Below are 23,551 nucleotides of genomic sequence, written 5' to 3'. Positions count from 1 at the left end.
CAATGAGAAAGATGCAACTCGACTAAAGAGGATACATGGTTTATAGCACTAACCAACTCAGTTCCTACCGAAGAAAGGTCAATTCCATCCAAGGCAAGGTGTTCTAAAGAGGTAAGACCTGTCACACTGTAGATTTTCAACATCTAAGCTTGAAAAGCTCATATCAAGAAATTTCAAGTGCGAAAGATTTCTAAAATTTGGAGGAATTTTGCCAACAAAGTCAGTACCTGAGAAGTTCAAATATTGCAAATTCTCTAGTGATCCAATGAATTCAGGAGTTTATACTCAAGTCTAAATGCCTTAATGACTTGAGTTTCACTAATGATGGTCATAAATAATCAAGCATTGCTATAGGGAAGGTCAAAAATAATCAAGCAAAGAACAAGGAACACTGGTAAAACTAAGGCCATCTTTTTAATTGATGTTGCCCTTAAGCTCCATAGACAGAAAGTATATTTAATTTCTCAATTCTCTGAGTTTTATGTATGTTCACACTCTTAATGAACTCCCATGCAACACAATAAACTTATACTAATTCCATGGAATTGGAAAGGTTTCAAAATTGAACCTTCACAGATACATAAGACAAGCTAAGGTCAAGAATGTGCAGGCTAAGATGTATCTATTAACAATTAATTTTCTATAAGAAGAAAACTATCCAAGACAATTGCCATTGTTTTATGTATTTAATCAAATTAATTTTTCTGTCCTACGGTTCACTAGCCAAGGTAAATTCTTTATGGAAAAGTATAGGTAGACAATGAAAATATTAAATAATGTGAACAATTGATATATCGGATGTTTAATTCACTAAGTGTTTGGATGTTCAATTCATTAGGTGTGCGAATGGTTATTCTAATATTAAGATTTAGGTGAGTAATTTAGAATGTAGTGTGTTTTACTTGAATTGGGTCAATTTTAAGATCCGTTGTTCATATTGTTAAAGAAAGTCATTAGTTACCTAACATAACCCATTGTTTATTGATTGATGACTGCACTTGGAAGAAAAGGAAGAGTTCTTTGATTTTAATTTATTATGCTGATTATTATTATTTGCAAACTATGCTTTAACAATAAACAATGCCACTCTGCTGCCTGCTATTAAGTAATGTCAAATTTCCGGTGTTCTTAACTTGCAGTGGAAATTATTAAATAACATTGTCATTGTTGTCAGGAAAATTCAATAACTTGGGGACAAAAAGTTCAAACAGAAGTAATAATGTGTTCTAATAAACGCAGTGTTCTTAATTTCTCTTTGGCAAGAAATTGTTATTTCACAGAGGAAAAAAAGAAGACTGGTTTTTAAGTTTGAAAAATAGCTCATACAAAAAATAAGAAAAATATATTTTTATTATATAAAAGTTGATACTTAAATTTTTTTATATTGTGTTTAAGCTATATTTCTCCTTCTAATGATGTCATGTCAGCAATTTTATTTATTTCGACAAAATTTGAAAATCAACCAATCATCTTTTAGTAAAAATTTTTTAAAAAAATTTAAATTTTTTATCTATTATTATTCAATTAAAACATAAAATACTAATTAAATACAATAAATATACATTAAAAATGTCATAATAATAATAATAATTATAAAAATTTTTAATTACAAATATTAAAATTCTACAACTTAAACATATTAATACTCTTACAACTACATTATTTGGTCTACTTATGCATGCTACATAAGACTTTACTAATTTTTAATTATTAATCTCTAATACTAATTAGCAAAAGTCCTTCAAGTATACATTAAAAGTGTCATAATAATAATTATAAAAATTTTTAGTTACAATTATTAAAATTCTACAACTTAAACATGTTAATACTCTTACTAATACTCCTTCGAGTAAGTTTAAATTTGTCACATTTTCTTACTAAATACATTCAAATATATTATGATTATAAAATTAATTCATAATTTTATATTTACATTTTTTTTTGTATTTTTCATTCTTATTTATTTTTCTAACCCCAAGTAAGTTTAAATTTGGCAAATCTCTTTATTAGGTATATTCAAATACATCATAATTATAAAACTAATATATATTTTTGGTGTTTCTCATTCTCATTTATTTTGTTTAAATTTTCTTTAATTATTTGCAACCCAAAGAACAGTATATGAGAAGACAAAGTATGACAAATAAAATAAATGTAAAATAGAAGCAACAAATAAAAATATAATTTTATACAACTCTAATATAAATGGTCTATATCTTTTTAAAAAAATAAATAAATTTAAATTTTTTAAGTCATAAACTATATTTTAATTTATATTATATTTTAGTTGAATAATTATATAGAATTATATACAAATTATCAAATAAATATTTTGCAAAATATTTTTAATATAACAATTCAAATTTAACATTAATTTACATATTATCTAATTAATATCTAAATAATATAACACTTATTAGAATACACTATACAGTATCTCTAAATAATATAACACTTATTAGAATACACTATATAGTATAACTAATTTATCTTTTGGCGCATCACGCAGGTCTCACTCTAATTTAAAATAAAATGAAAAGCACCTGAGGTTCTTTAGGGGCTAAACTGTATATAGCTAAAATTTAAGGGGCTATTTTTTTTGTTATGGAAGTAAAAGTAGTGATATACCTTAACACTATAATTTTTTGTGTTTTTTTTAAGTTGTGGGAAGTACACAATCTGTACCTCAAATTTTTTAATTTTTTTAAACATAAATCGGACGGTCTGATTTGTATACCTCTAAAAATCGAACGATCCAATTTCTGTGGCTCTAATAAATTGGACGGTCTAATTTTTACATCTCTAATTAAACGATTCTACATTTGAGAATAACACTCCAACAATTCACATTTTAAAAAAACACCGTTATTACTCCAATATTAAAAATAAAAAGTTCAATTTTAAGGATGTTAAAAACAATTATCCTTATCCCCATTTCGCTTTGCTGTTGTATTTTGAGTAAAACCTCACCTACACAAAAACTTTTTTTACTATGATGATTATGCACAAAACACAATAGCCTAAACCAAATGCCAATTTTACCTTTTACACTATAACTACTACAACACCACCATGCACCATCACCATTACCACCATTGCTTTCCACCGTTAAGTTACTTTTGGCAACAAGGAAAAAAAAAAAGGAAAAAAAAAGGAGCAAAACAGCAGCCGTTCACAGATTATGATAAAACATAAATTTCAAGCTCCTAAGGTAATAAGGTTACATTTGGCTTGCTGTAACTACAAACTAATCAGAGACCTTATACAAAATGAAACTAAAATATATGAGTATACAACGAAAACTAAGGGTGTGCATGGGTTGGGTGAAACCGGGTTGATGTGACCAAGATCCGACCCGAAATATATACCGGGCCTATTTATTAGACCCGAATCCGACCCTAGACCCGATGAAATCTATACACTTTCGGGCCACGATTATACCGGATAAAAACTGGGTGAAAATCGGGCCGTTAATATTATATTACCTTGATACATTCTTATAAACTAGCATGTGAAAATATCCAAATTTCCAAGACTCTAACATTATTTGACATCGTAAAATTCACTTAGAAAAATATAACAAGAACCAACTCTTCTCTAAAATTAAATCATAACCATAATCAATATTAATATTGTCTAATAACACCAAATATTTAAATCAATACAAATAACACAATATTATACATTAATTAGTCTACAATCTTATGCATTTTAAACATAAAACATTAACTTATAGTCTTATAATAACTAATAACACAAAATATTAAGGTTTACAATACTTAAATTCCACATAAGAATAGCCATCATCCATCACTAATAATACAAAAATTAATTGTGTATGATGACGGGCCACCGGACTGATTTCGGGTGACCCGAGTCATAACCCGGACCCGACCCGAAATAATGACCAGATTTATTTTTAAGACTCTTACCCGACCCTAGACCCGGTGAAATCACACCAAATTAGTCCTTAAAGTGTTCGGGACCGGATCGAATCTTCGGCCGGGTCGGGCTATGCACACCCCTAACGAGAACACAATAAACCATTTAATGGTGTATGAAACAAAAAAGTGAAAACACTGACAGTCTGACACCTGCTACAATGAGGCTACTTCTTTTGGACAGAATTTTCACCATAGCCTCAATATCTTGTAAACAACTTGATCCACAATTGCAAAATAGACACCACCCCACGATCTCTTTATTGAAAAGATTAAATAAGGAATCAGAATTCCTGCTGCGAACCCCAAACCAAGACTCAAGTAAAACCATTTATCAATTAACCTATCATCATTTGCATCCTCATTATTTTGTCCCTTGTTGTGGTCATGACTAGGATAAACATCGTTTGGACACTTTACAAGAAGGGGAGGACCACACAGACCAGGATTCCCAACATAACAAGATTCATCAAAGGTTGTCATGTGACCTGTATAAGGAATGACACCTGAGAAGTTGTGGTTGGACAAATCTAGGTACCCCAAAAATGATAAAGAAGCCAAGCTAGAGGGAATCATTCCAGAGAGTTGATTATGTGAGAGATCAAGAGATGAAAGTTGATGCAAATTTGACATGCCTTCAGGAATTTGGCCAGTTATATGATTTCTTGACAAGTTGAGAACTACCAAACCAGATAGCTTTGTAATTTCCTTGGGAAGATTTCCAGTGAAATTATTATCTGAAAGGTCTATGCTAGTAACAAAAGAAAGAGTCTTGGTATACACTAGAGATTGGCCCTTTGTAGTCACAACCAAGCTTTCTTCATAGTACACTTTGTACACATCCTCAAATCCTCCGTACCTTAAATATTTGTTCTTCTTTCGCTCATCAACTATAGCTTTCAGATGACCTAGGCTAGGTGGAATAATGTTGCCATCCAAGTTATTTCTGGCAAGATCTAGGACTTGTAATGCATTGAGTTTTGAAAGCTCATGTGGCAATCCTCCAGAAAATGCATTAGACCTTAACCTAAGAATTCTAAGGTGTGCAAAACCATCCGTTAGCCAAGGTGGAATACTGCCTGAAAATCCATTGTTTCCAATATCAATGGTTTCCAAATTGGACAAATTCCTAAAAGACAATGGCAAAGTCCCTCAAAAATTGTTATTACTTAGATGCAATGATCTGAGTCTTTGCAGCTGACCCAATGAAACAGGAACTATCCCAAAAAAATTATTGCTCCCAAGGTCTAATACCTCCAGAGATGAACAATCTCCAAGGCTTGGAGGGACCTTTCCTGTTAAATTGTTGTTTGAAAGATTCAGGACCACAAGTGACTGCACTTTTCCTAAAGACATTGGTATTTCTCCTTGAAGCTGATTATGTGAAAAAGATAAAAATTCTATGCCAAACATGATGTTCCTTGGAATAGTACCATAAAAACGATTGTGTGAAAAATCTAAAAATGAAACTAGCACTGTCGGAAGGTGAATTGGTCCCTCAACTTATTAAAGCTTAGATCAACAGCAGTGAATTGTGCAATAGGTATTGGAGTTGGAAGCTTTCCCTGTAATTCATTATGCGAAATGTTTAAATATGACATATTAGATGACATATCCCAAAACCAATTTGGCACAAAACCAGAAACGCCAGCATTTGAGAAGTCTAAGTAATCAACCTTATTTTGTGATTTCAACCAAGCAGGAAAAGAAGGCCCTAGAACACATGAACCCATTTCAAGATCGGTGAGTTGGAACGGTGGGATCCAATGGGAGCTAACAGTCCCAAAGAATGAATTGGAAGACAGCAATAAAGTATCAAGCTGACTTAGCTTTGAGAAATGGGCTTCAGAGATCACACCTGTTAACTGATTGTCAATGACACTTAAAATTTGCAACTGAGAAAGTTGTCCTATGCTTTCTGGGAGAGTCCCATTGAGTCTGTTGACTCCAAGGTCCAAAGAGGTAAGCTTTTGCAATGACCCTCTGGAAATTGGAATGGGACCTTCAAGTAGGTTAAAAGAAAAGTAGAGTTCAACAAGATTTTCTAGTTGATCTAACCAGATTGGGATTTTACCCTGAGTTGATTGAAGGATAGGTCAAAGGTCTTCAAATAAGGAAAAGGTTTTCTTGAATGACCGTTGTCTATTCCTTCAAGATATTCAGGTAGTCTTCCTGTGATTTTGTTATGCGAAAGCCGGAAAAAATTCAAGTTGCAGAGTTTACCGATGGAAACTGGAAGTTCACCCTCAATATGATTGTCAGAAAGATCAAGGTGAACCAGAGAAGTCAAGTTTCCAAAAGAAGATGGAAGCTTCCCATATATTTGATTAGCTGCCAAATTGAGAACTTGTGTCTTTTCCCATCTTCCCCTGAAGAGTTGAGAGCAGTTTGCTGTCAGATTCTCATTGTCCAATAATTTCAAGGACAATAAATTTGGCATCTCTCCAAAACCAAGTGGTATGCTTCCATACATGTGATTATGGCTTATATCAATATGATGTAGGCTGGTTATATTTACAAGCCAATCAGGTATTTTTGACACAATGTCGTTAGATCTAAGATCCATCACAGCAAGTGAAGTGAAATTCAGAGATGGAAGAATCGGAATATGACCTTGCAGGCTGCAATCAGATAGATGCAACTCAACTAAAGAGGGCAGTGTATTTATTGCACTAACCCAATCAGTTCCTACCATTGAAAGGTCAACTCCACGCAAGGCAAGATGTTCCAAAGAGACAAGACCAGTCACCCATTTCAGGGTTTCAGCATGTAAGCTTAAAACCTCACTGCTTATATCAAGAGACTTCAAATGAGAGAGGTTTCCGAAATTTCGAGGAATTTTTCCACGAAAACCAGCATATGAGAGGTTAAGATATTGCAAATTCTCTAGTGATCCAAGGAATGCAGGTATTGGTATACCATTGAAGGAGTTGAGACTCAAGTCTAAATGCCTTAATGACTTGAGTTTCATCAACGACGGTCTTACCACACCACTTGGATTAAGCAATCCATACCTGTTATAAGAACCTGGGAGATCAATTGCAACAACGGCTCCCGTGCGGTTGTCACAGCGTATTCCATGCCATTGACAGCATTTTCTGTCTATCCATGATGAAAGCTGGTTTGCAGGATCATCAAGCCCATCTTTGAAGTCTATTAGAGCTTCTCTATCGGAAGCTAGGCAATCAACCGGTTGAGCATAGCTGTTGGGAGCATAATATGTGTTTGTGAAGCAAAATACTAGTAACAAAAATGCAACTAAGGTGATATTTTCCATGGTTGTTGCTCTCAGGTCTGGCTGCAAACCAATATATTCTTGTCAATTCTTAACCTGTCCTCATTATTAATTTCTGTGTTACATGATAAACTTACTATAATTCCATGGAAGCCTTCCAAGCTGAGCCTTCACGGACGAGACAAGATGGATATATACAAAGTTGATATAAAAATAAATATATGCAAGACAGAATGATTGACCAGAAAAATGCATCAGAAAGAGAAGCAAATGTTTCTGAAAATAACACATTCAAGTCAAGACAATTGCTAATGTTCCATTGTGTCCTGAATCCTATTAAAAAACTCCCCAACAACTCCACGGTTCTGATCTCTAGTGACTACTCTGCTACTATTTTACTTCTATTGGTCTCTCTTGATGATTTTAATCTTAGCCTCAATAATTTGTAAAGTAGCTCCACAACTTGCTAATCCTTGCATATAGGTGAAATAACTAACTTCAGGTCATAATCAGGGTCAATTTTGCTCTAAACTATAATAATATACAAAATTAGAAAGAAAGCAACCTGCCAACGTTGCGTAGTGCTTGATTTACAAAGGAATGTTGAGAGTAATTTACTCTTTCATTTCGTTCGTCCTTTGGTGTTTGGTTTGTAGTGGCTATGCCTACTACTCAGCAGAGTATCAATCTTCTACATGATATATAGGTTTAATTCCTCTATTAGTTCCTATAATTTTACCAAATTTTCAATTATATCTCTGTATTTTTTTCTTTTCAATTAGGTCCTAACACTGCTTTTAATTTTGTAATTAGATCTTTCTAGTGTAAAAAATATTAGTTAACTGAATATTTTATTGCAAATTGAAAATATCTATTATTAAAAACCTAATTAGATTTTTTATCACATATTTTTTGAGAGAAATATTCTGTTAATTTTAACATTTTGACCTGAAAAACCTAATTACAAAATTAAAAACAGTATAGAGATCCAATTAAAAAAAAGTATAAAAACCTAATTGCAAATTTTATAAAACTACAAAGACCAACAGAATAATTAAACCGGATATATATACTTTTCCTTAGTATTTATTTAAGTTATTTTGTGGGGAACAAATAAAATTATTTTGGGATCATAACAGTCAGTTAAACACAATAATATAACATTTAACGATATAAATATTTAACTGTTAGAGGAATTATAATGTGTTGTAGCTCAGTTTTCTTAATCTCGCTACAGCACGAAATACTTGAATATCAACTGAGTACAGAAACAGAGATATATCCAGTGGCTGATTCTTTTTGTGTATATAATAACATTTTTCAAATAGAACTCTGGCAGAACTCATTAATATAGTAGTTTGGTTTCTTTCTACAGCTTCCTCGGTTGAGATTTTATAACAACCAACAATAATCCATCCTCCGAATATCCCAATGCATTTAATTATACAACTGATAATCTGATATACTGTATTACTGTGTACTCTTTTAAATTTGAATCACGTGTTAGTTTCTCAAGTTCACAAACTTTTAACTGTCTTTCCTGAAAACAGAACAGGGTGGAATGACGAAACTCACCATTTTAAACTCGATTACTCTGCATGTATTCCGATGTCACCTCATCTTTACAATCTGCCCTGATAATTTAGATGAGTTTCTCATAAGCGCACCAAATTATGTCTTCCATTATGTTTTTTTTTTTTTTTCAAGTCACATCCTTCTAATTCTCAAATAAGGCTTACCAGTCGTCGAATTAAGAGCTTCATCTGAAGTGTTATTATTAAGTTTCAGTTAGTGGCTAATCTGGCATCCGCTTGTCAGCATTTTTCAGCAGAAAAAATCGAACCCTTCACAGCACAATTATGGATCCTAAATAAAATGAGCACTATTTCACTAAGGAGCTGCTCAGCACATACAACCAGAAGATGACAGGTGGAGAAAAAGAGATGCTATACAATGAGACTATCCAAAAATATACATGCAAAATCAACACCAAGACACATGGAAACGCCCTTCCCGACACTCATCTAAACCCTAAAATCTATTCAGTACAACAGTGTACTGAAGATTAAAAATGAAAAAATAGGCACAAGAAATCCCACTCCACCAGAATTACAACCTGCAAGATGCGCAACATTCAGAAAGTCAAACTTTTACTCGGGACCAATTGACAAACACCAATAGATAATTTGACAAGAACATAATCCATGCAACCTAATTGTTAAAATTGAGCATGCACAAATCGGAATGCTAAGGAACACAAATGTTTAAAGAAACTATTGTATTAACTATTAAATTTGTTGACAGCATACATAATTTATTCATTGAAAAATTCAAAATGGAACCTGAACTGCAATGAGTGATGATACTAACCAATATTTTTCAGTGCCGAAGTTGGTAATGCAGGTAAGGACATCTCTGCAAAACTCCAAGTAGACATGAGTTAAACAAATGCAAAAAAAAATTTGGAATATCGATATCCAATGGCAAAAATAAAGTGAAAATTGTTAAGAAAAATACCAGGTGCACAGAGCGACACAGATGTAATGGAAGATGATGAAGGCCAAGGTGCAGCAACATTGTCACTCAAATCACATGTAAAGCTAAATCCTGATGAATTGTCAAATATCACATCTTGAGGCAAGCTTCCAAGCAGACATCCTGCACATAAACCTACATTATTAATCTTAACAGTTCAATCTTTTGCTTTACCAGGAATAGAAAATGGTTCACTTTGATTTAAATGGTTTTCTCCCCCCTAAAACAGTATAACCCAGGATTGTATTCTAATTGATCACCCTTCTTAAAAAAATGGGGCATAATAGCATGACTTTGCGCTCAACTGCCCAACTCCACGTATCAGTTGAACCAGTGTGCAAACATATTGAATTAAAAATAATAGCAGCCAACCCACCTTGTTGAAGTCCAAAGGCTGCTGCTTCTCAACACCATGCATAGCCACAACAGAGAGAAAAGTTAGGCCAGACAAATTAAGAGAATCACCGTGGACAAAAAATAAGAACATCAATTGACAAAATAGAGTAGGATAATACTTTGTAAGCTGAAATCTTTTAAGTCAACGTCACAAAGCTGATAAACATTTGTCATTATGCCGCCTCTACGTAACATAGATCCAAAAAGTGTTGCACATATTATAGCTTGCTTATTTGTAATTAACATTTGTTGCTGTATTCCGGCGATGTATGTGTTTAATGAACTACAGCACGAAGGGCTAGGGGCAGCAACATTCCGACATGCATTCATTACTTCCGAGGGTTCCTTAAAATTCAAAGGGCATGCTGCACACACATTATGCACCTCATTAGGAGAATTAAACTAAAGCAGAACACAAATTATCATTTGATTTCTGGAAAATAGATAACAATTTCTAGCAGCACAATGATACATTCAACAGCAGATGCATAACCAAATTATCAAACTCAAAAGATATACTACATTAAAGTTAAAAAAATTAAAAAAATGTACCTTTGTTAACTTTGCAGGCAGACAGTATCCGGAATGTAGTATTAGCAGCTTCCAATGATAACTTTTTGGAAAGGTATGAATAAACAACGCCTTTGCAGTCATTAAGATAATCAGTGTGATTCATTTCACCAGCCACATTCCCATTGTCATTAAGCATCATCTGCCTTCCAGAAATCTGAAGTGCAGCATCCATTATTGCAGGCTGGCAAACAGGTCTACAACACTCTTTTAGCGGATCAACTGTGCTGCAGGCCTCAAGTAATTTACTTGTGTTAACCGTTTTTTCAAAAGTAGAAACATCCTTCACAGGGCATGACCCACCTGTAAGATTCGATGGTTTTATGGAGCAAAGTGTGGGAAGCATTGTGCCATTTGACCCTTTACTGGATAGAATATTGATGATATCAGTAAAACAATGATCAGAAGCTGCAGTTGGCAAAACCAACTTATCAGATTTGATGTTGAAGAAACCCTGGAAGATGTGGATTAAGCTACTAAACTGTGGACAACATATTACATTCCCTACGAGCGCTGCCAGTGCTCCGGTGCAATCAGATGCTGTTTTATCTATGATATTTGATATATCCGAAACTGAAAAGTTTACAGGGCATTTTCCGGTTAAAACTGGTAGATATCTGTTTGGGGAACTAGGGAAACTAGTGTACATTGGTGACAAAGGCTCAGTGGGATATGGGTATTTTGGCAATACAGCAGGAGAAATTTCTATGGGCTCAAAGAGCCCAGATTCTCCAGAAATAGGTTCCTTAGCTAACTCTACCAGGGTAGAAATTTGTCTAGGGCCAGCATGTGTTTCTCGTGCTGTCACATCTTGGAAAGTAGAAAGCCAGATGAAAAATAGAATTAACTGACAGCACCAAGAACCTGCAAGAATATAAGCACTTAGAACTACAGAACGGTGTTCTTAGCCCTACACAACAATCAACCCTTCTACTATATTAAGAGGTCAACAAAAACCAAAACACAAACCAAAAAAGAAAAATCATATTAATGAGGCTTGAAAACAGTAATAACACCGCTGCAGTGATTGATTAAGGGTTCATATACAAAAGATTGCAAATCAGCAACAAATAACAAATAACATAAAAGTAAGAATAGAATGACAAAAGAAGCCTCCAAAAATTACACTAGTGCTTACCCCTATAATTAGCATCCTGAAAGCTAACCATAATTCCCTAGCCTTCAAGTACCATTGATTTTCACACAGCAGAACAAAATGGCCGCCGGTGATAAGTCAAATAACGGCACATTGTAGAAAACTTGGTAAAACCTCAGTACCTTCAAGCTTGAGATCTGGAACTAAGAACTGAGATAGTAGTTTAGTTTGCGTGAGCTTCCACAAAAGGAAACCAGCTCGGAGAAGCGTGGAACGGATATTCTGAGGACTCGCCGGGTTAACTCAGATAGGGATCGGAGAGAGAAAGAATCTTGAGATTGAAATGCATGGACTAAAGTTAGCAGCAGAAGAGGGGGGAAAAGAGGGGAAAATCGAAACCCTAACTGAGGAAGGAAGACGGTGGAGGAAGGAGGAAGAGGAAGGAGAAGACGACGACGAGCGAGAGAGAGAGAGAGAGTGATATCATATGCTCACTCTCTTACATACAGCTGTCAACCGCATTACCAATTTCTATAAAGTCGAAACGCAGCGTTTTGGCGAGTACTAGACATTACAGTATTACACAACAAACAAACATTAGTCTTCACCAGTCAGTGCCGGAGTCTGCATTATCTACGTTGAAATGGGCCCAGTCCTTGCATTCCGGCCCATTTACCCGATAAAACAAATAAATAACCGCTCCTTTAACTAATTTAAGTTGGTCGAATGGTCAGTTTACTCGTCTATCTAAAGAAGTGTTCGAGATTTGAATCTCGTTTTGTATATACAATAATTTATAAAACTCTAATTTATCATTGAGCTACCAGATTAAAAAATACTATAGACAACTAAAAAAAAATAACTCCTCTTTTGTTTTTAGAAGCTAATTAATCACCTAAAAGTATTTTTATGTGAAATTTTAAATTTGTAATTAAAAACAGTTAAATAATTTAAAATATTTAATATAATGGGCTAAACTTCTTCACATAACACTTGTTTACAAATCAACTATTATATGAAAGTATCTTTATGTCAGTAATCACTTTTTTCTTAATCTGATTCATCATAATCATATTTTTTATATATTTTTTTCATTTAAAAAGTTTCGGCTTAATTAGTTTTTTATTAATCTAATGTTTCGGTGAGTCTAATAAATCTAAACATGATAAATTAAATGTTGACTTTGAGTGATAAAGGTCAATTAAACATTTTGTACAAAAATATATACATTTGTTGTGTGTTAATTCTACTTAAAAACGAAAATGCATTGCATGATCAGATAATATGAAGCTTATATACGAGATAATCTATTATCATACAAGCCTTTCATATAGTCCTAAAAAATTTTGATCATGAATGATCATAGTAAAATACTAAAATCTGAAATTAACTGAGAGTGGGAATGAGAATTTAATTGACTTTGATTGTGTACATTGTCTAGCACTAGATACATATATTCATAACATAAGTCACCGCTGTAGCACCTCTATTCTCTACAATAAAAAAAAAAAAGACATAATTCAACTATAAGCAAATTATAATAAAAGAAAATAATATTTTCTTACAGTATACAAGGCAGAATCAATAAAGAAAACGCTTAGTTACCATTAACTACCATCAATTACTATTAAGGCACAAAGCTCTAATAGCCAACAAGTGAGGTTGTATTGTGCCTTTCAAGGAATACAACCTCGTCAATATTGTGCAACACAAGTTACCATAGTTTTTTACTTTAACATATTACAAAAAAGAAGTCTCCACAATTTTAGTATTTGCTTTTCCTAACTAATCAATAGACTAAATTGCCTAAAGTGTGTTGATTTTTGGAAGTGTTAGTTGAGGTGAGGGAACTGGTTTGGAGGTTGGTGTCTCGGATCCCTCTAAAACAAGGTACACTCTACACGGATCAAAGTATGCGCAATTATTGTGTCCAAAATGAAACATTAACATGCGCAAATTCTTGTGTACACATGTTGTGACAAGTGCCAACACTACACCAAACTAACAAGAGTTCTTTTGGTCCCCACAATTGGGGGCTCCACTTCCTCCATCATTGAAATCTTTTTCCTGCAAATGCACGCCACAAAAACTAGCATCTAATGCCCTGAATCAACCACGTATACAACCAACTTCTTTACGACTCCTATAAACAATCAATCTAACAAACCTTTCATCCTTGGATGCTGGAGCCATGCCCTCTGAATATTCATTTATGAGGCTTTTTTGTTTGTGCTCATTAGAGGTCATTCATGAGATATTTTTGTTCCAAGTTTAGGTAATCTAACATTAGCACAAGATTGGAATAGATCATCTCACGTTAAAATTTCATAAAACAATAACATGTATTGAGTTTTACCTATAATAAGATGCTTGATATAGACCTGTATTTAATCTGAGTATCTAACCTTCTTGATCAACTTGATCAATAGTCAGAATCACCTTACATTTACATTGTTTGAAAAATTTCACACAAAAAGATGGGACACCCTTTTGCCATCTTTTTTGGTTACTTTTATATTTGGGAAAAAAAAAACCCTAAAAAACTCGCCTAGAAACATTATCAAGAATAATAATTAATAAACTTATGAAGCAAACATTGATCAAATAGAATAGGATACTCCAAGCCAAACAACAAAAAGCATGTCTTGATGCATGAATGATGAATATTTGGAGTGTCAGTGATTATGTACTTGGATTTAACTGGTTTTTAAAACACATTCAGAAATATTTGTGACTGATATTAGAATATAAAGCTTATATAGCCTGAAACCATAATCACCAATTGTAAAAATTGAAAATTTATTGCCAGGAAAAGAAAAATATAATTAAAATATTGGGTGTTAGCTACAAAGTAATACAAGGTAAAAATCCTCAAGCTGCGGTCAAAGACTATGTAGTGTTTCATATACTTTTGGTGCAACGTTTTTTTTTTTTAAAAGCTATAACCACCAAAGTATATCCCCTTGTATGCAACTTCGGTAACATCATTTTTTGGCTAAACCAGTTGGCAAAGATCTGACAAGGGCACCCAGAATAGCTGACCAAATCAAAACAAGCATTTACACAGGTTGCTCACTATTTCTTCATGCATCTGGTCTGTAATCAAGCATCTCCCTGATGTTTAACCTGATTGAAGGTCCCATTGCTGAACATATGTGGGCACTCTTCCAGTACACACCTTTAGCGCCCGATGGTTTGTTTGTGTCAACTGATTTCTGTGAAATGAATGAGAATGAGTTAAGCGGGTTACTTATCACTTGCGCGAAATGTTATTATGAAAAGAAGCTTGGGGAATGACGGAAGAACATACTACTGCAGCGAGCAAGTTTACAAGTAGATCCTCCTCCGAAAAGTCGGCTTTTCCAAAGGGTAAGTGCACAATTCCAGTTTTATCTGCTCTGTATTCAACTTTCCCCTGCTTGAATTCTGCTATGGCCTGAAAAAATGAATTTTGAAGGCTCTCTGGTTAACCAATCGCAGAAGTTTTGCGGAAGAAAAAAAGACTTACAGCCTTGTCAGATGTTGTAGGCAGAAATGTATTCAATTTTTCATGCACTATTCCCACACAATTTTTAGGATAGATAAGGAAAACAGAAAGGAGAAAAATCTTAGAAATACAATACTAGTATATGTATATACATTTTGCACTAAAAGAATGTGTATAACATTTTTCCCCATTGCAAATGAAGGAAGTTTCGAAGGAATAAACAATAAAGTGGATAGCACACCTGAGGTATATTAGCTGTTACAGTGCCAGCTTTTGGATTTGGCATCAGTCCTCTTGGACCCAGAATCTTCCCTAGGCTAGCCACCTGACAGAATCCGCAATGATAATTAAGGGAGATTCTATCATAAGTAGCAACGCAGAAACTGTCCCTATTAAATTACTGAACTGCAAAGGATAAACATGAACATAGTAATATCTGGACTAATCAGAATGAAAAAGGTGGATTTAAACCTAATCACTTGAATAACATAAAGTTTGGATTAGAGAAAGCCAACTAATCAGAACATAGATCATCAGATCAACACCTTAGGCATCATATCTGGAGAAGCAATCAACTTGTCAAATTCCATGAACCCTCCTTTTATCTGTTCTATCAGATCCTCTCCACCCACCAAATCAGCTCCAGCGTTTTTCGCTTCATCAAATTTTTCACCTATCAATACATATTTGATTGCCATTAGGGAACTATTTGAAAAGAAACAAACAGCATGTGCATGTCCATTAACAATTAATAAGGAACAAATGCAAGGACTGAAAATTCCGTTGGAAGCAGATATAAGCAAAGCAACAGAGACAGGACATAAAAACATTCATTCTAACAATGGATTTCAGACACCATCAAAGATGTTGCCCACAATGGTTTGACCACCTCATTCTTACTAGAAGAAACGAAACAAACTGTAAATGATACTCGAAGGTTAAGGGTCAAACTCAATATCACTATCAATATCTTTTCTTAAAGTGATAATCCTTTGCCCTCAGACTTACAGCTATTTGCACAAATGGATACCAATAGTACAAGACACAACCAAATCAAATGAATTATACGTAGTTCCATAATTAATCAGATACTAAGAGTAAGCAAACAGGTGGAAAAGAACGAGAGATGGGATTTTGCCATTTAGCACGGTGGGGGAAACGGGTGACATGAGTTTTTTGAGCTAAATTTCGTAAGCATTACCAATTATTAGTCACTTACTGTACAGACTTAGAATTATACGACCTCCCTATGAGTGCAGTGGCATAGAAATTCCTGTATGTCAATATCTTGATGGCAAGACATCAATCAACTAGTGCAAGAAAAGGGTTCACTTTATGCTCATCCAGGGAGGCATCCACATAGAAAAATAATAATGGATAAATTTCCTTTCATCCACATAGTTCTAATAAGAAAATGTATTCTGCATGATCTGAAATCTTTTAATCAACTAGAAGTCTAAAAGTGAGAGTTAGAATTGAAAAAAACAAGCACCTTGAGTTAGAACAGCCACTTTAACCGGCTTCCCAGTTCCCTTTGGCAGATTTACCTATTAAGAAGAAGTGGATGAAGGACTTAGAATTTATTATTGTAGAACTTAGGGCTCATATGACTCGGGTTTTCATTGTACAGGTATGCAATAAACTAAAATAGGCGATAGTAGGAGACTCACCGTTGCTCTTAACTGCTGATCATTATATTTGGGGTCAATGTTGAGGCGGAAATGGGCTTCTACTGTTTCTACAAACTTGGTTTTAGCCGTTGCTTTGACCAAAGATATTGCTGTCTTCAAGTCGTACTCTTTCTTACGCTCTCTCAATTGTTGAATTTCCAAGAACCTCTTAGACCTCGTCTGGTGATAAATCATAATAACATTAACCTTATAATAAAAGGAAGGAAACACAATATCAAATACAAAAAATTCAATGAACCGAGCATGGAAAAAGTAAACTATTGCTTGAACATAACGACCGATCAACTAACTAAAAAGCTTGAATACAATTTCCTACACTCCAAAACACCTCTGACCATGTACTCAAACAACCTATCATTGAAAATTCAGATAAAATTATTCTATGATGACAGAATATTGAGCCATATAATCATGTTTTCTGTGTAAATGAATATTTATGTTCCAAAACCCTAAACTATTGAATTTATTCATCCCCTTGGTCTCTTGGTGATCTCAACTTCATGAAATGCCAAGGTTTTTTTTTCTTCTTTTTGTTGATAAATCATTTCCCTACAATGTATTAAAATATGAGAAGCACAAGAAACTTGGATACACCTTCTTCCTGATTGCATATGCTTAAGAGAAAGAGAACTATAAGCTCAAAATGGACAAAAGAAAAAAAAAGGAAACACTTCTCTAATTGACGGGCAATTTCAACTGAAAAGCAAATAAATTTCCCAAAAATATTGACAAATTCTACACAGAAGCAGCTAAGAATCATCCATAATCTATAACTTGCATTCCCACAAGCAAGAATGAAACTATAAGGCACACATTTTCTCTCTATAACACGAAATTGAAAGCCTAACCGAATCGATGAAAAATGAGACGAATGGGGAAAAAATTTAAAAAAAAAAAAAAAAGCGGAGAATTTGCACATTACCCTGTCCCTCTTGAGAGGCAATGCAGCCTTTCCCTTCTTAGGCTTGGTAGTGGTGACCGGTGTGGCGGTGGCAGAGGCATCAGAGGCTTGAGCTCCGTCGACCTCGTCGGTGTCGTCGACGGTCTCCGCTACCTCGACCTCGGCAGCCAAAGCGGCGAGAACAGCGGAGAAAGGCTCCCTGTGGAAGGTAACATGGAGCCACCTTGTGGGAGGCTTGGAAAGAAGAGGGGAGAAGGAAGAGGAGGAGAAGGTTCTAGAAGAAGGCCTAGGAAGGAAGAAGCGGAGAGAAGGAGAAAGGTCTTGAGGGTGGGCGAGCATGAGGGAGGAAGGAGGGGCGCAGGTTGAAGCCATGGATGGTGTTTGATGAAATTGCAGAGAGAAAATAGAGATAGCTTTGTGTGTTATCCAATGAAATGAAATTATATGAGGGAGGCACCTCAGATAAGATGTGCCCTATCCTCTACTCACTGCCGCGTGTTATTTTTTTTTGGGTGCTAGTCATTTTTTCTCAGAAAATGCAAAAATAAAGGTCTAATTTTAAGCTAGTATGATTCACACAAAAATTATAAATTTCAAACTAACTTGGATTCTAATCAATTCACTTGTCACTTAGGTAAATATTAAAAAGTGTCTAAATTATGTATGTAGTAATTTTTAGTTATTTATAATATTTTTTAACTCGACAAGTTAAAGATTAATTTGAGTTATTTACTACAAGTTAATGAGTTATCGTATCTATAAGATAGAATTTAAATTTTGATATTTGTTTAAACAAACGAATAAATTAATTACTCGATCAAACTGAATTAGTTTATGTACAGGGATGGATCCATTCATGTGAGTGTGGGGGCAAGCGCCCCACTACAATTTGAAATTTTATTGAGTAGTATATAATAATAATATTTATTTATCCCACTAAATTATTAAATTTGACTCCACAATAATTTTTTATTCAACTTTCGACACTTGATAGCTGATTTGAGAACTTCATATTAGATGTCCATTATAATAATCAATTTTTAAATTTAAATAAAATTGGTGTTCTTTTTTAGAAATCGACTCGAAAGAATATTATTTATCCATTTGTATTTCTTTTTTTAAAATTAGCTTTAGTTTTTTTCATAATAACTACACTAGTTGAATGAACTTTTTCAATTATGAATATCATCAAGAACTAATTTGTATGAAAGTTGAGTTTTAAATGATTATTTAACGACATATACCAAAAAAAAAAGACATTTTAATTATATTGTCAAGGTTTCAAAATATGAAATATAAAAAATTAAATTTTAAATTATATGTTATTATTTAAATTATTATTTTAGTATTTTAATTTGTAATTAGATTTTTTGAAACTTAATCATATTTTAAAATAACAAAATATAATTATAATAATAATTATGCTACATATACATAAAATAATCACTTGTACAGAATAAATATTAAAATATAAATTTAAAATATAAAATATACATTAAAAATAAGTTAAATAATATATGTATTTATACACAAATTTATAATAGATAATTTGATAGCTAATTTTTTTATGTAAACGTAATATTTTTATTATAAAAAATATTATAATGTTATATATATTTCGTCCCCACAATCAAAATTTTCTGGATCCGTCATAATATATGTAAGTATTTATTCGACTAACTCTTATTGGCCAAACCCAAAAATAACTAAAAATTTTAAAGGTAGTGACTAGAAGGAAATCTAAAATGTTTGTTCCAACTCCATTCTTCTTCAAATCTAAAAGCTTTATTTTTGCCTCTCTTTGCTTAAAGACTCATTTGCATTTACAGTAGTAGTTTGTGACTTATGTAGATTATCCAAAATAAAATAAAATAATATCTGAAATTCTTAATTTTAGGCATGAAAAAAATATATATGTCACTTTGTATTGTATTCAGTTTTGTCATGATATCTCTTAAAAATTATTAAATTTTTAAGATTTGAAAAATTATAATTATATTATTATAAATTTTATATGAATTTATAATGTAAAGAAAAAATTGACATTATTCTAATTATTCAATGAAAATTTTTTATTTTAAAAATATCACATTTTAAGAAGAAATATTATTTCCTTTTTTATTCAAAATAGTGAATACCAAAATAGACTCAATATATATATCATTTCAATTACTAGCTTTTTTTTAATCCCATGCATGAAAAGATATTTGCTTAAATGTATGTTAGAATGAAAATTTATGTCATTATTTAAGACTTAAGAGAGTAACAATGATTAAAATTATTTTATCTCATCCGATTTAATGGTCTATGCTATGTATGACACTCATGTAATAAGGTTTAGATTCTTCAATATACAAATAAACAGGTTGATGTGCCTTCCTTAAAATGTTTCATATTGATAAATTTTTCAAAGAGAAATTCATTACATAATAATCTATTATCATACTTATAATAAATTAATACAAGTGAACTTTAAATTCTTTTTATATTTTTGGATTCTATTAAAAAAATGGTGAAATTTTTAAATTCAACAAACTAATAATTCATTATATATATAAAATATATAATTTGAATTTTCAACACACTTATTTAAATAGATAAGTGGATTGGCCATTGGATAAATTTTATTTAATTTATATATCTGCAAAACTTTTTTATTTGAGAGAGTTTTGTCAATTATTATTTCACCTTATTTATTTATTTATTTGGTCAGATTTTTTTTTTATTGTATCTTCTAATTTAGTAGGTCAAAAATTAATTTGTTATTGAATTTTATTTAAAGATTTGTTATTGGTCAATAAATTATTATTTACATAAAATAAAATTCAAATTCTAATACTTATTTAAATAGATAATATCAACTCAACTTAGTTTCGATCAAATTTATTTATTATGAGATATGAGGACATTTATAATTTTATATATATATATATATATATATATATATATATATATATATATATTTTGTTCACCATGATATTTTTTAATTCAATAGGCTAAGAACTAATTTTCACATATTAATTTTATACATTTTGATGGGTGGAGTGAAGTTATGAAAGGGAGAAGCAGCCCACTGACAACCATTGAAGCCGGCCCAATACTGTGGGAGCCATCATTTTCTTCTTTGGCAGCTGCTAAGCTAAATAAGATTACTATGAACTACAAAAATAATAATTACAAAAGCAATTTTATTAATACCAAAAAAACATTTTTATTTAAAAACCAAACACACACTTCAAACCAGTGAATTCATGGATATGTGGAAAAAAGAACAAAACAAAACAAAACACATACGCAATGAAATAATTGAAAATATTCAGTGTTAGTTTCAATTTTGAATTTTTGAGAATGATAGTCTTTTGAATGGGATCATTTAATAAGTAATAATTTTTATTTTTAGATTTCATTATTTCTATTTATATGTATATGAATTTAATTTCTTTGATTTGATTTGCACTTATTTATATTTAACATATTTTATCCGATCAATCTCTTCTAAATGTAAAATTTTATTTCATTAATCTTGACCTCTTAAATGTATCTCAATTCTAACGGTTCTATAAATTAATAATATAATAATTTTATAAAATATATTTTATTCTATTACGAGATATAATGTATTCAAAGTTATTAACCATGCTAATAAATTATAATTGAAATGGCATAATTTTTTAGTCCTCATCGTTTAGAGATTTTGATTTTAAATTAATGTTATGCTCAATTATTAAAAAATATCTTTACAGATATAATGCTACCCTATCTTTATAGGTTATCCACACAAGTACAATATTAAAAATTTATCTAATTTATTTAGAAGAATGAAATAATAAATATCAATTCAAATTCTATATTCTTTTATTATAAAAAATTTTAATACTATATCATAAAATTATTAATTATATATCTCAAAAGTTTAAATAGTCTGATAAAATCATATGAATCGCTACAAATTTAACAAAATATAGATGATTTATTATTTCCGCTCTTACTTTTGTCTTAAGTATAATTATGAGGTATAGAATATAGATCCAACCATTGCTTTGCAGAGTTGGTGTATTGGAGCCATAAAAAATTTAGCATATTGTATATTGCTCTCTAATTATCCTTAGATATATAGTGGTCATGATTTTTTTAATGTTGAAGTTTTTTAACTTAATACGCTACTATAACCATCCACACAAAACCATTTTCATGAATTCGAAACTTTTTCGCGAACAAGGTTTTTGATCTATTTATTAATTAAATGATTTCATGACAATCTTGTTGGCTTGTTCAAACTTTATTGTGTTCTCTCCAAAGATACGTAAGATATTTGGCGATTACTCATATAAAAATATATTTATATGAATATAATAATTAAAAATTATTAAATATTTAATATATTTAATTAAATTATTTATTATAATATAATATGTATTGATATTTTAAATATTATATTTACATAAAAATATTATTTTCATATGAATAACTGCCAATATGTTCACTCTCGCATAAGGGTATAATAACGGATTGGTTTGACCTGATGAATGATGATTAGTCAAAAACTGTCATAAAATTGATTTAAGGTAAAAAAAAAATAAACTATTTGGTAGAAAATAGATAAAAAATCGAAAAAAAAAACAACAATGGAACATTTAGTATTTGAAAAAGTTTGGAGAATCAACTATCATATAAGTTAAGGAAAAGTATAGAAAATTAAGTGTCTAACTAGCAAAAAGTAAATAATTTAATTAATTATAATTATTAATAATTAATTTTAAAATTTTAAAGTTTATAAAATTTTTCATCTTCTCTCCCATATTAATATATCCATCTCCAACAACCACACACACAGACTCCCTCTCTCTCACCGTTAGCGTCGTTGCGGTCAATTTCCGTCATCGGAACCATGTGAACGCGCGGCCTTCCATGGCGATTATTGCCACCGCGACCCATTTCTCTTTTGGCACCGCTCTGAGAAAGAACTGCTCCAAACGCTCAATCTAAGTCATCGCATTCTCACCGCAAAAAATCGGAGTTCCAGTTTTCTCCACTGTTCCGGCACGGTTCTACTCCCATGCGAGCCACTAGCGGCCTGGTGCGACGCCGGAGAACTCCGTTTGTGACAGATCGGAGTGTCCTACTCCATGGAATCCACTCATGTATTGATCCTCTACAGCAAGCGGCACAGGTCTTCGAATGATCAAATCGCGATTCTGTCACGTCCAATCTCCCTTTGAATCGGTCAAATCGCGATTCCATCACATCCAATCGGTCTCTGTTTTGCACTTGGTTCAGCTTTAGGAATTGTTTAAGAAAGGAGCGGTGGGGCATGAGTTGTTTTTGAACAATTACAGAAATATAAAAAAAACATTCATTTAATATGAAAAAAATATCATAATACTTAATAAAAGAAACATCCAGTTATATTTTATATTTATAGGATTTTAAAAAAAAATTATAAAATTCTTAAAGAAATAGAAATATTCACATTTGCAATACAAAAATTCGAAAAATATATTAAAGAATATCCAATTAGTATGAAAAAAAATATTCTGATACTTAACAGAAGAAATATCCATGTATATTAACTTATTTTTATTAAGATGAGTTTCGAGATCCAACCCATTAAATAGTTGGCTGGAATTGGCTGAATTCCCTCTTGATTCCCTGGCGAAATTGATAAGTTAATTCAAACCAATTCTTTGTATTTTTAGTTC

At 32.1% G+C, this 23,551-nt stretch overlaps 4 protein-coding genes across 8 annotated transcripts; all 4 read right to left on the bottom strand.

The window, feature by feature from the left end:
* Positions 1-3,642: 3,642 nt before the first annotated feature.
* On the bottom strand, positions 3,643-5,297 carry LOC140173150 (receptor-like protein EIX2). Its single transcript, XM_072231019.1, has 2 exons — positions 5,144-5,297; positions 3,643-5,092 (listed from the first exon to the last, which is right to left on the bottom strand). Exons 1-2 carry the CDS (start codon positions 5,295-5,297, stop codon positions 4,131-4,133), a joined length of 1,116 nt encoding a protein of 371 aa, XP_072087120.1. The 3' UTR covers positions 3,643-4,130.
* LOC112789416 (receptor-like protein EIX1) lies at positions 3,643-8,456 on the bottom strand. The gene is made up of 2 exons (XM_072232356.1): positions 6,165-8,456; positions 3,643-5,943 (listed from the first exon to the last, which is right to left on the bottom strand). Exons 1-2 carry the CDS (start codon positions 7,216-7,218, stop codon positions 5,411-5,413), a joined length of 1,587 nt encoding a protein of 528 aa, XP_072088457.1. The 5' UTR covers positions 7,219-8,456; the 3' UTR covers positions 3,643-5,410.
* Positions 8,457-8,921: 465 nt separating this feature from the next.
* LOC112789415 (uncharacterized GPI-anchored protein At1g61900) lies at positions 8,922-12,372 on the bottom strand. Of its 4 annotated transcripts, none has more exons than XM_025831291.3 (7): positions 11,816-12,372; positions 10,660-11,541; positions 10,227-10,472; positions 10,088-10,111; positions 9,694-9,834; positions 9,547-9,591; positions 8,922-9,292 (listed from the first exon to the last, which is right to left on the bottom strand). In XM_025831291.3, the coding sequence occupies exons 1-7, from the start codon at positions 11,844-11,846 to the stop codon at positions 9,219-9,221; spliced, it is 1,443 nt and encodes a 480-aa protein (XP_025687076.1). In that variant the 5' UTR covers positions 11,847-12,372; the 3' UTR covers positions 8,922-9,218. The 4 variants fall into 4 exon arrangements, with proteins under 4 accessions (XP_025687076.1, XP_025687075.1, XP_025687077.1 ...); XM_025831290.3 differs by having other exon boundaries at positions 10,088-10,114; positions 11,816-12,324; XM_025831292.3 differs by having other exon boundaries at positions 10,088-10,108; positions 11,816-12,324.
* Positions 12,373-14,555: 2,183 nt separating this feature from the next.
* Positions 14,556-18,463, bottom strand: LOC112789414 (large ribosomal subunit protein uL1c). Of its 2 annotated transcripts, none has more exons than XM_025831288.2 (7): positions 17,874-18,463; positions 16,931-17,110; positions 16,753-16,807; positions 15,806-15,933; positions 15,502-15,585; positions 15,084-15,209; positions 14,556-14,988 (listed from the first exon to the last, which is right to left on the bottom strand). In XM_025831288.2, the coding sequence occupies exons 1-7, from the start codon at positions 18,222-18,224 to the stop codon at positions 14,857-14,859; spliced, it is 1,056 nt and encodes a 351-aa protein (XP_025687073.1). In that variant the 5' UTR covers positions 18,225-18,463; the 3' UTR covers positions 14,556-14,856. The 2 variants fall into 2 exon arrangements, with proteins under 2 accessions (XP_025687073.1, XP_025687072.1); XM_025831287.3 differs by having other exon boundaries at positions 16,931-17,137; positions 17,874-18,383.
* Between the last annotated feature and the right edge of the window lie 5,088 nt (positions 18,464-23,551).

This window comes from Arachis hypogaea, chromosome 3 (genome assembly GCF_003086295.3).
Source record: "Arachis hypogaea cultivar Tifrunner chromosome 3, arahy.Tifrunner.gnm2.J5K5, whole genome shotgun sequence".
Lineage (NCBI taxonomy): Eukaryota > Viridiplantae > Streptophyta > Magnoliopsida > Fabales > Fabaceae > Arachis > Arachis hypogaea.
The sequence above is the reverse complement of the archived record's forward strand: the minus strand, read 5'-3'. Positions and strand labels throughout refer to the sequence as shown.

Coding starts and splice junctions, on each gene's coding strand:
- LOC112789415 (XM_025831290.3), bottom strand. CDS start 11,846: ATGGTTAGCTTTCAGGATGCTAATTATAGGG. Junction 10,473..10,659: donor TGCCTGCAAAGTTAACAAAG/GTACATTTTTTT, acceptor ATGTGTGTGCAG/CATGCCCTTTGAATTTTAAG. Junction 9,835..10,087: donor AGCCTTTGGACTTCAACAAG/GTGGGTTGGCTG, acceptor GTTTATGTGCAG/GATGTCTGCTTGGAAGCTTG.
- LOC112789414 (XM_025831287.3), bottom strand. CDS start 18,224: ATGGCTTCAACCTGCGCCCCTCCTTCCTCCCTCATGCTCGCCCACCCT. Junction 17,138..17,873: donor TGCCTCTCAAGAGGGACAGG/GTAATGTGCAAA, acceptor TTTTATTATAAG/GTTAATGTTATTATGATTTA. Junction 14,989..15,083: donor TAAACTTGCTCGCTGCAGTA/GTATGTTCTTCC, acceptor TTCATTTCACAG/AAATCAGTTGACACAAACAA.
- LOC140173150 (XM_072231019.1), bottom strand. CDS start 5,297: ATGTCTTTAGGAAAAGTGCAGTCACTTGTGGTCCTGAATCTTTCAAAC. Junction 5,093..5,143: donor GATAGTTCCTGTTTCATTGG/GTCAGCTGCAAA, acceptor ACAATTTTTGAG/GGACTTTGCCATTGTCTTTT.
- LOC112789416 (XM_072232356.1), bottom strand. CDS start 7,218: ATGGAAAATATCACCTTAGTTGCATTTTTGTTACTAGTATTTTGCTTC. Junction 5,944..6,164: donor TGAACTTCCAGTTTCCATCG/GTAAACTCTGCA, acceptor ACCTACTTGAAG/GTCCCATTCCAATTTCCAGA.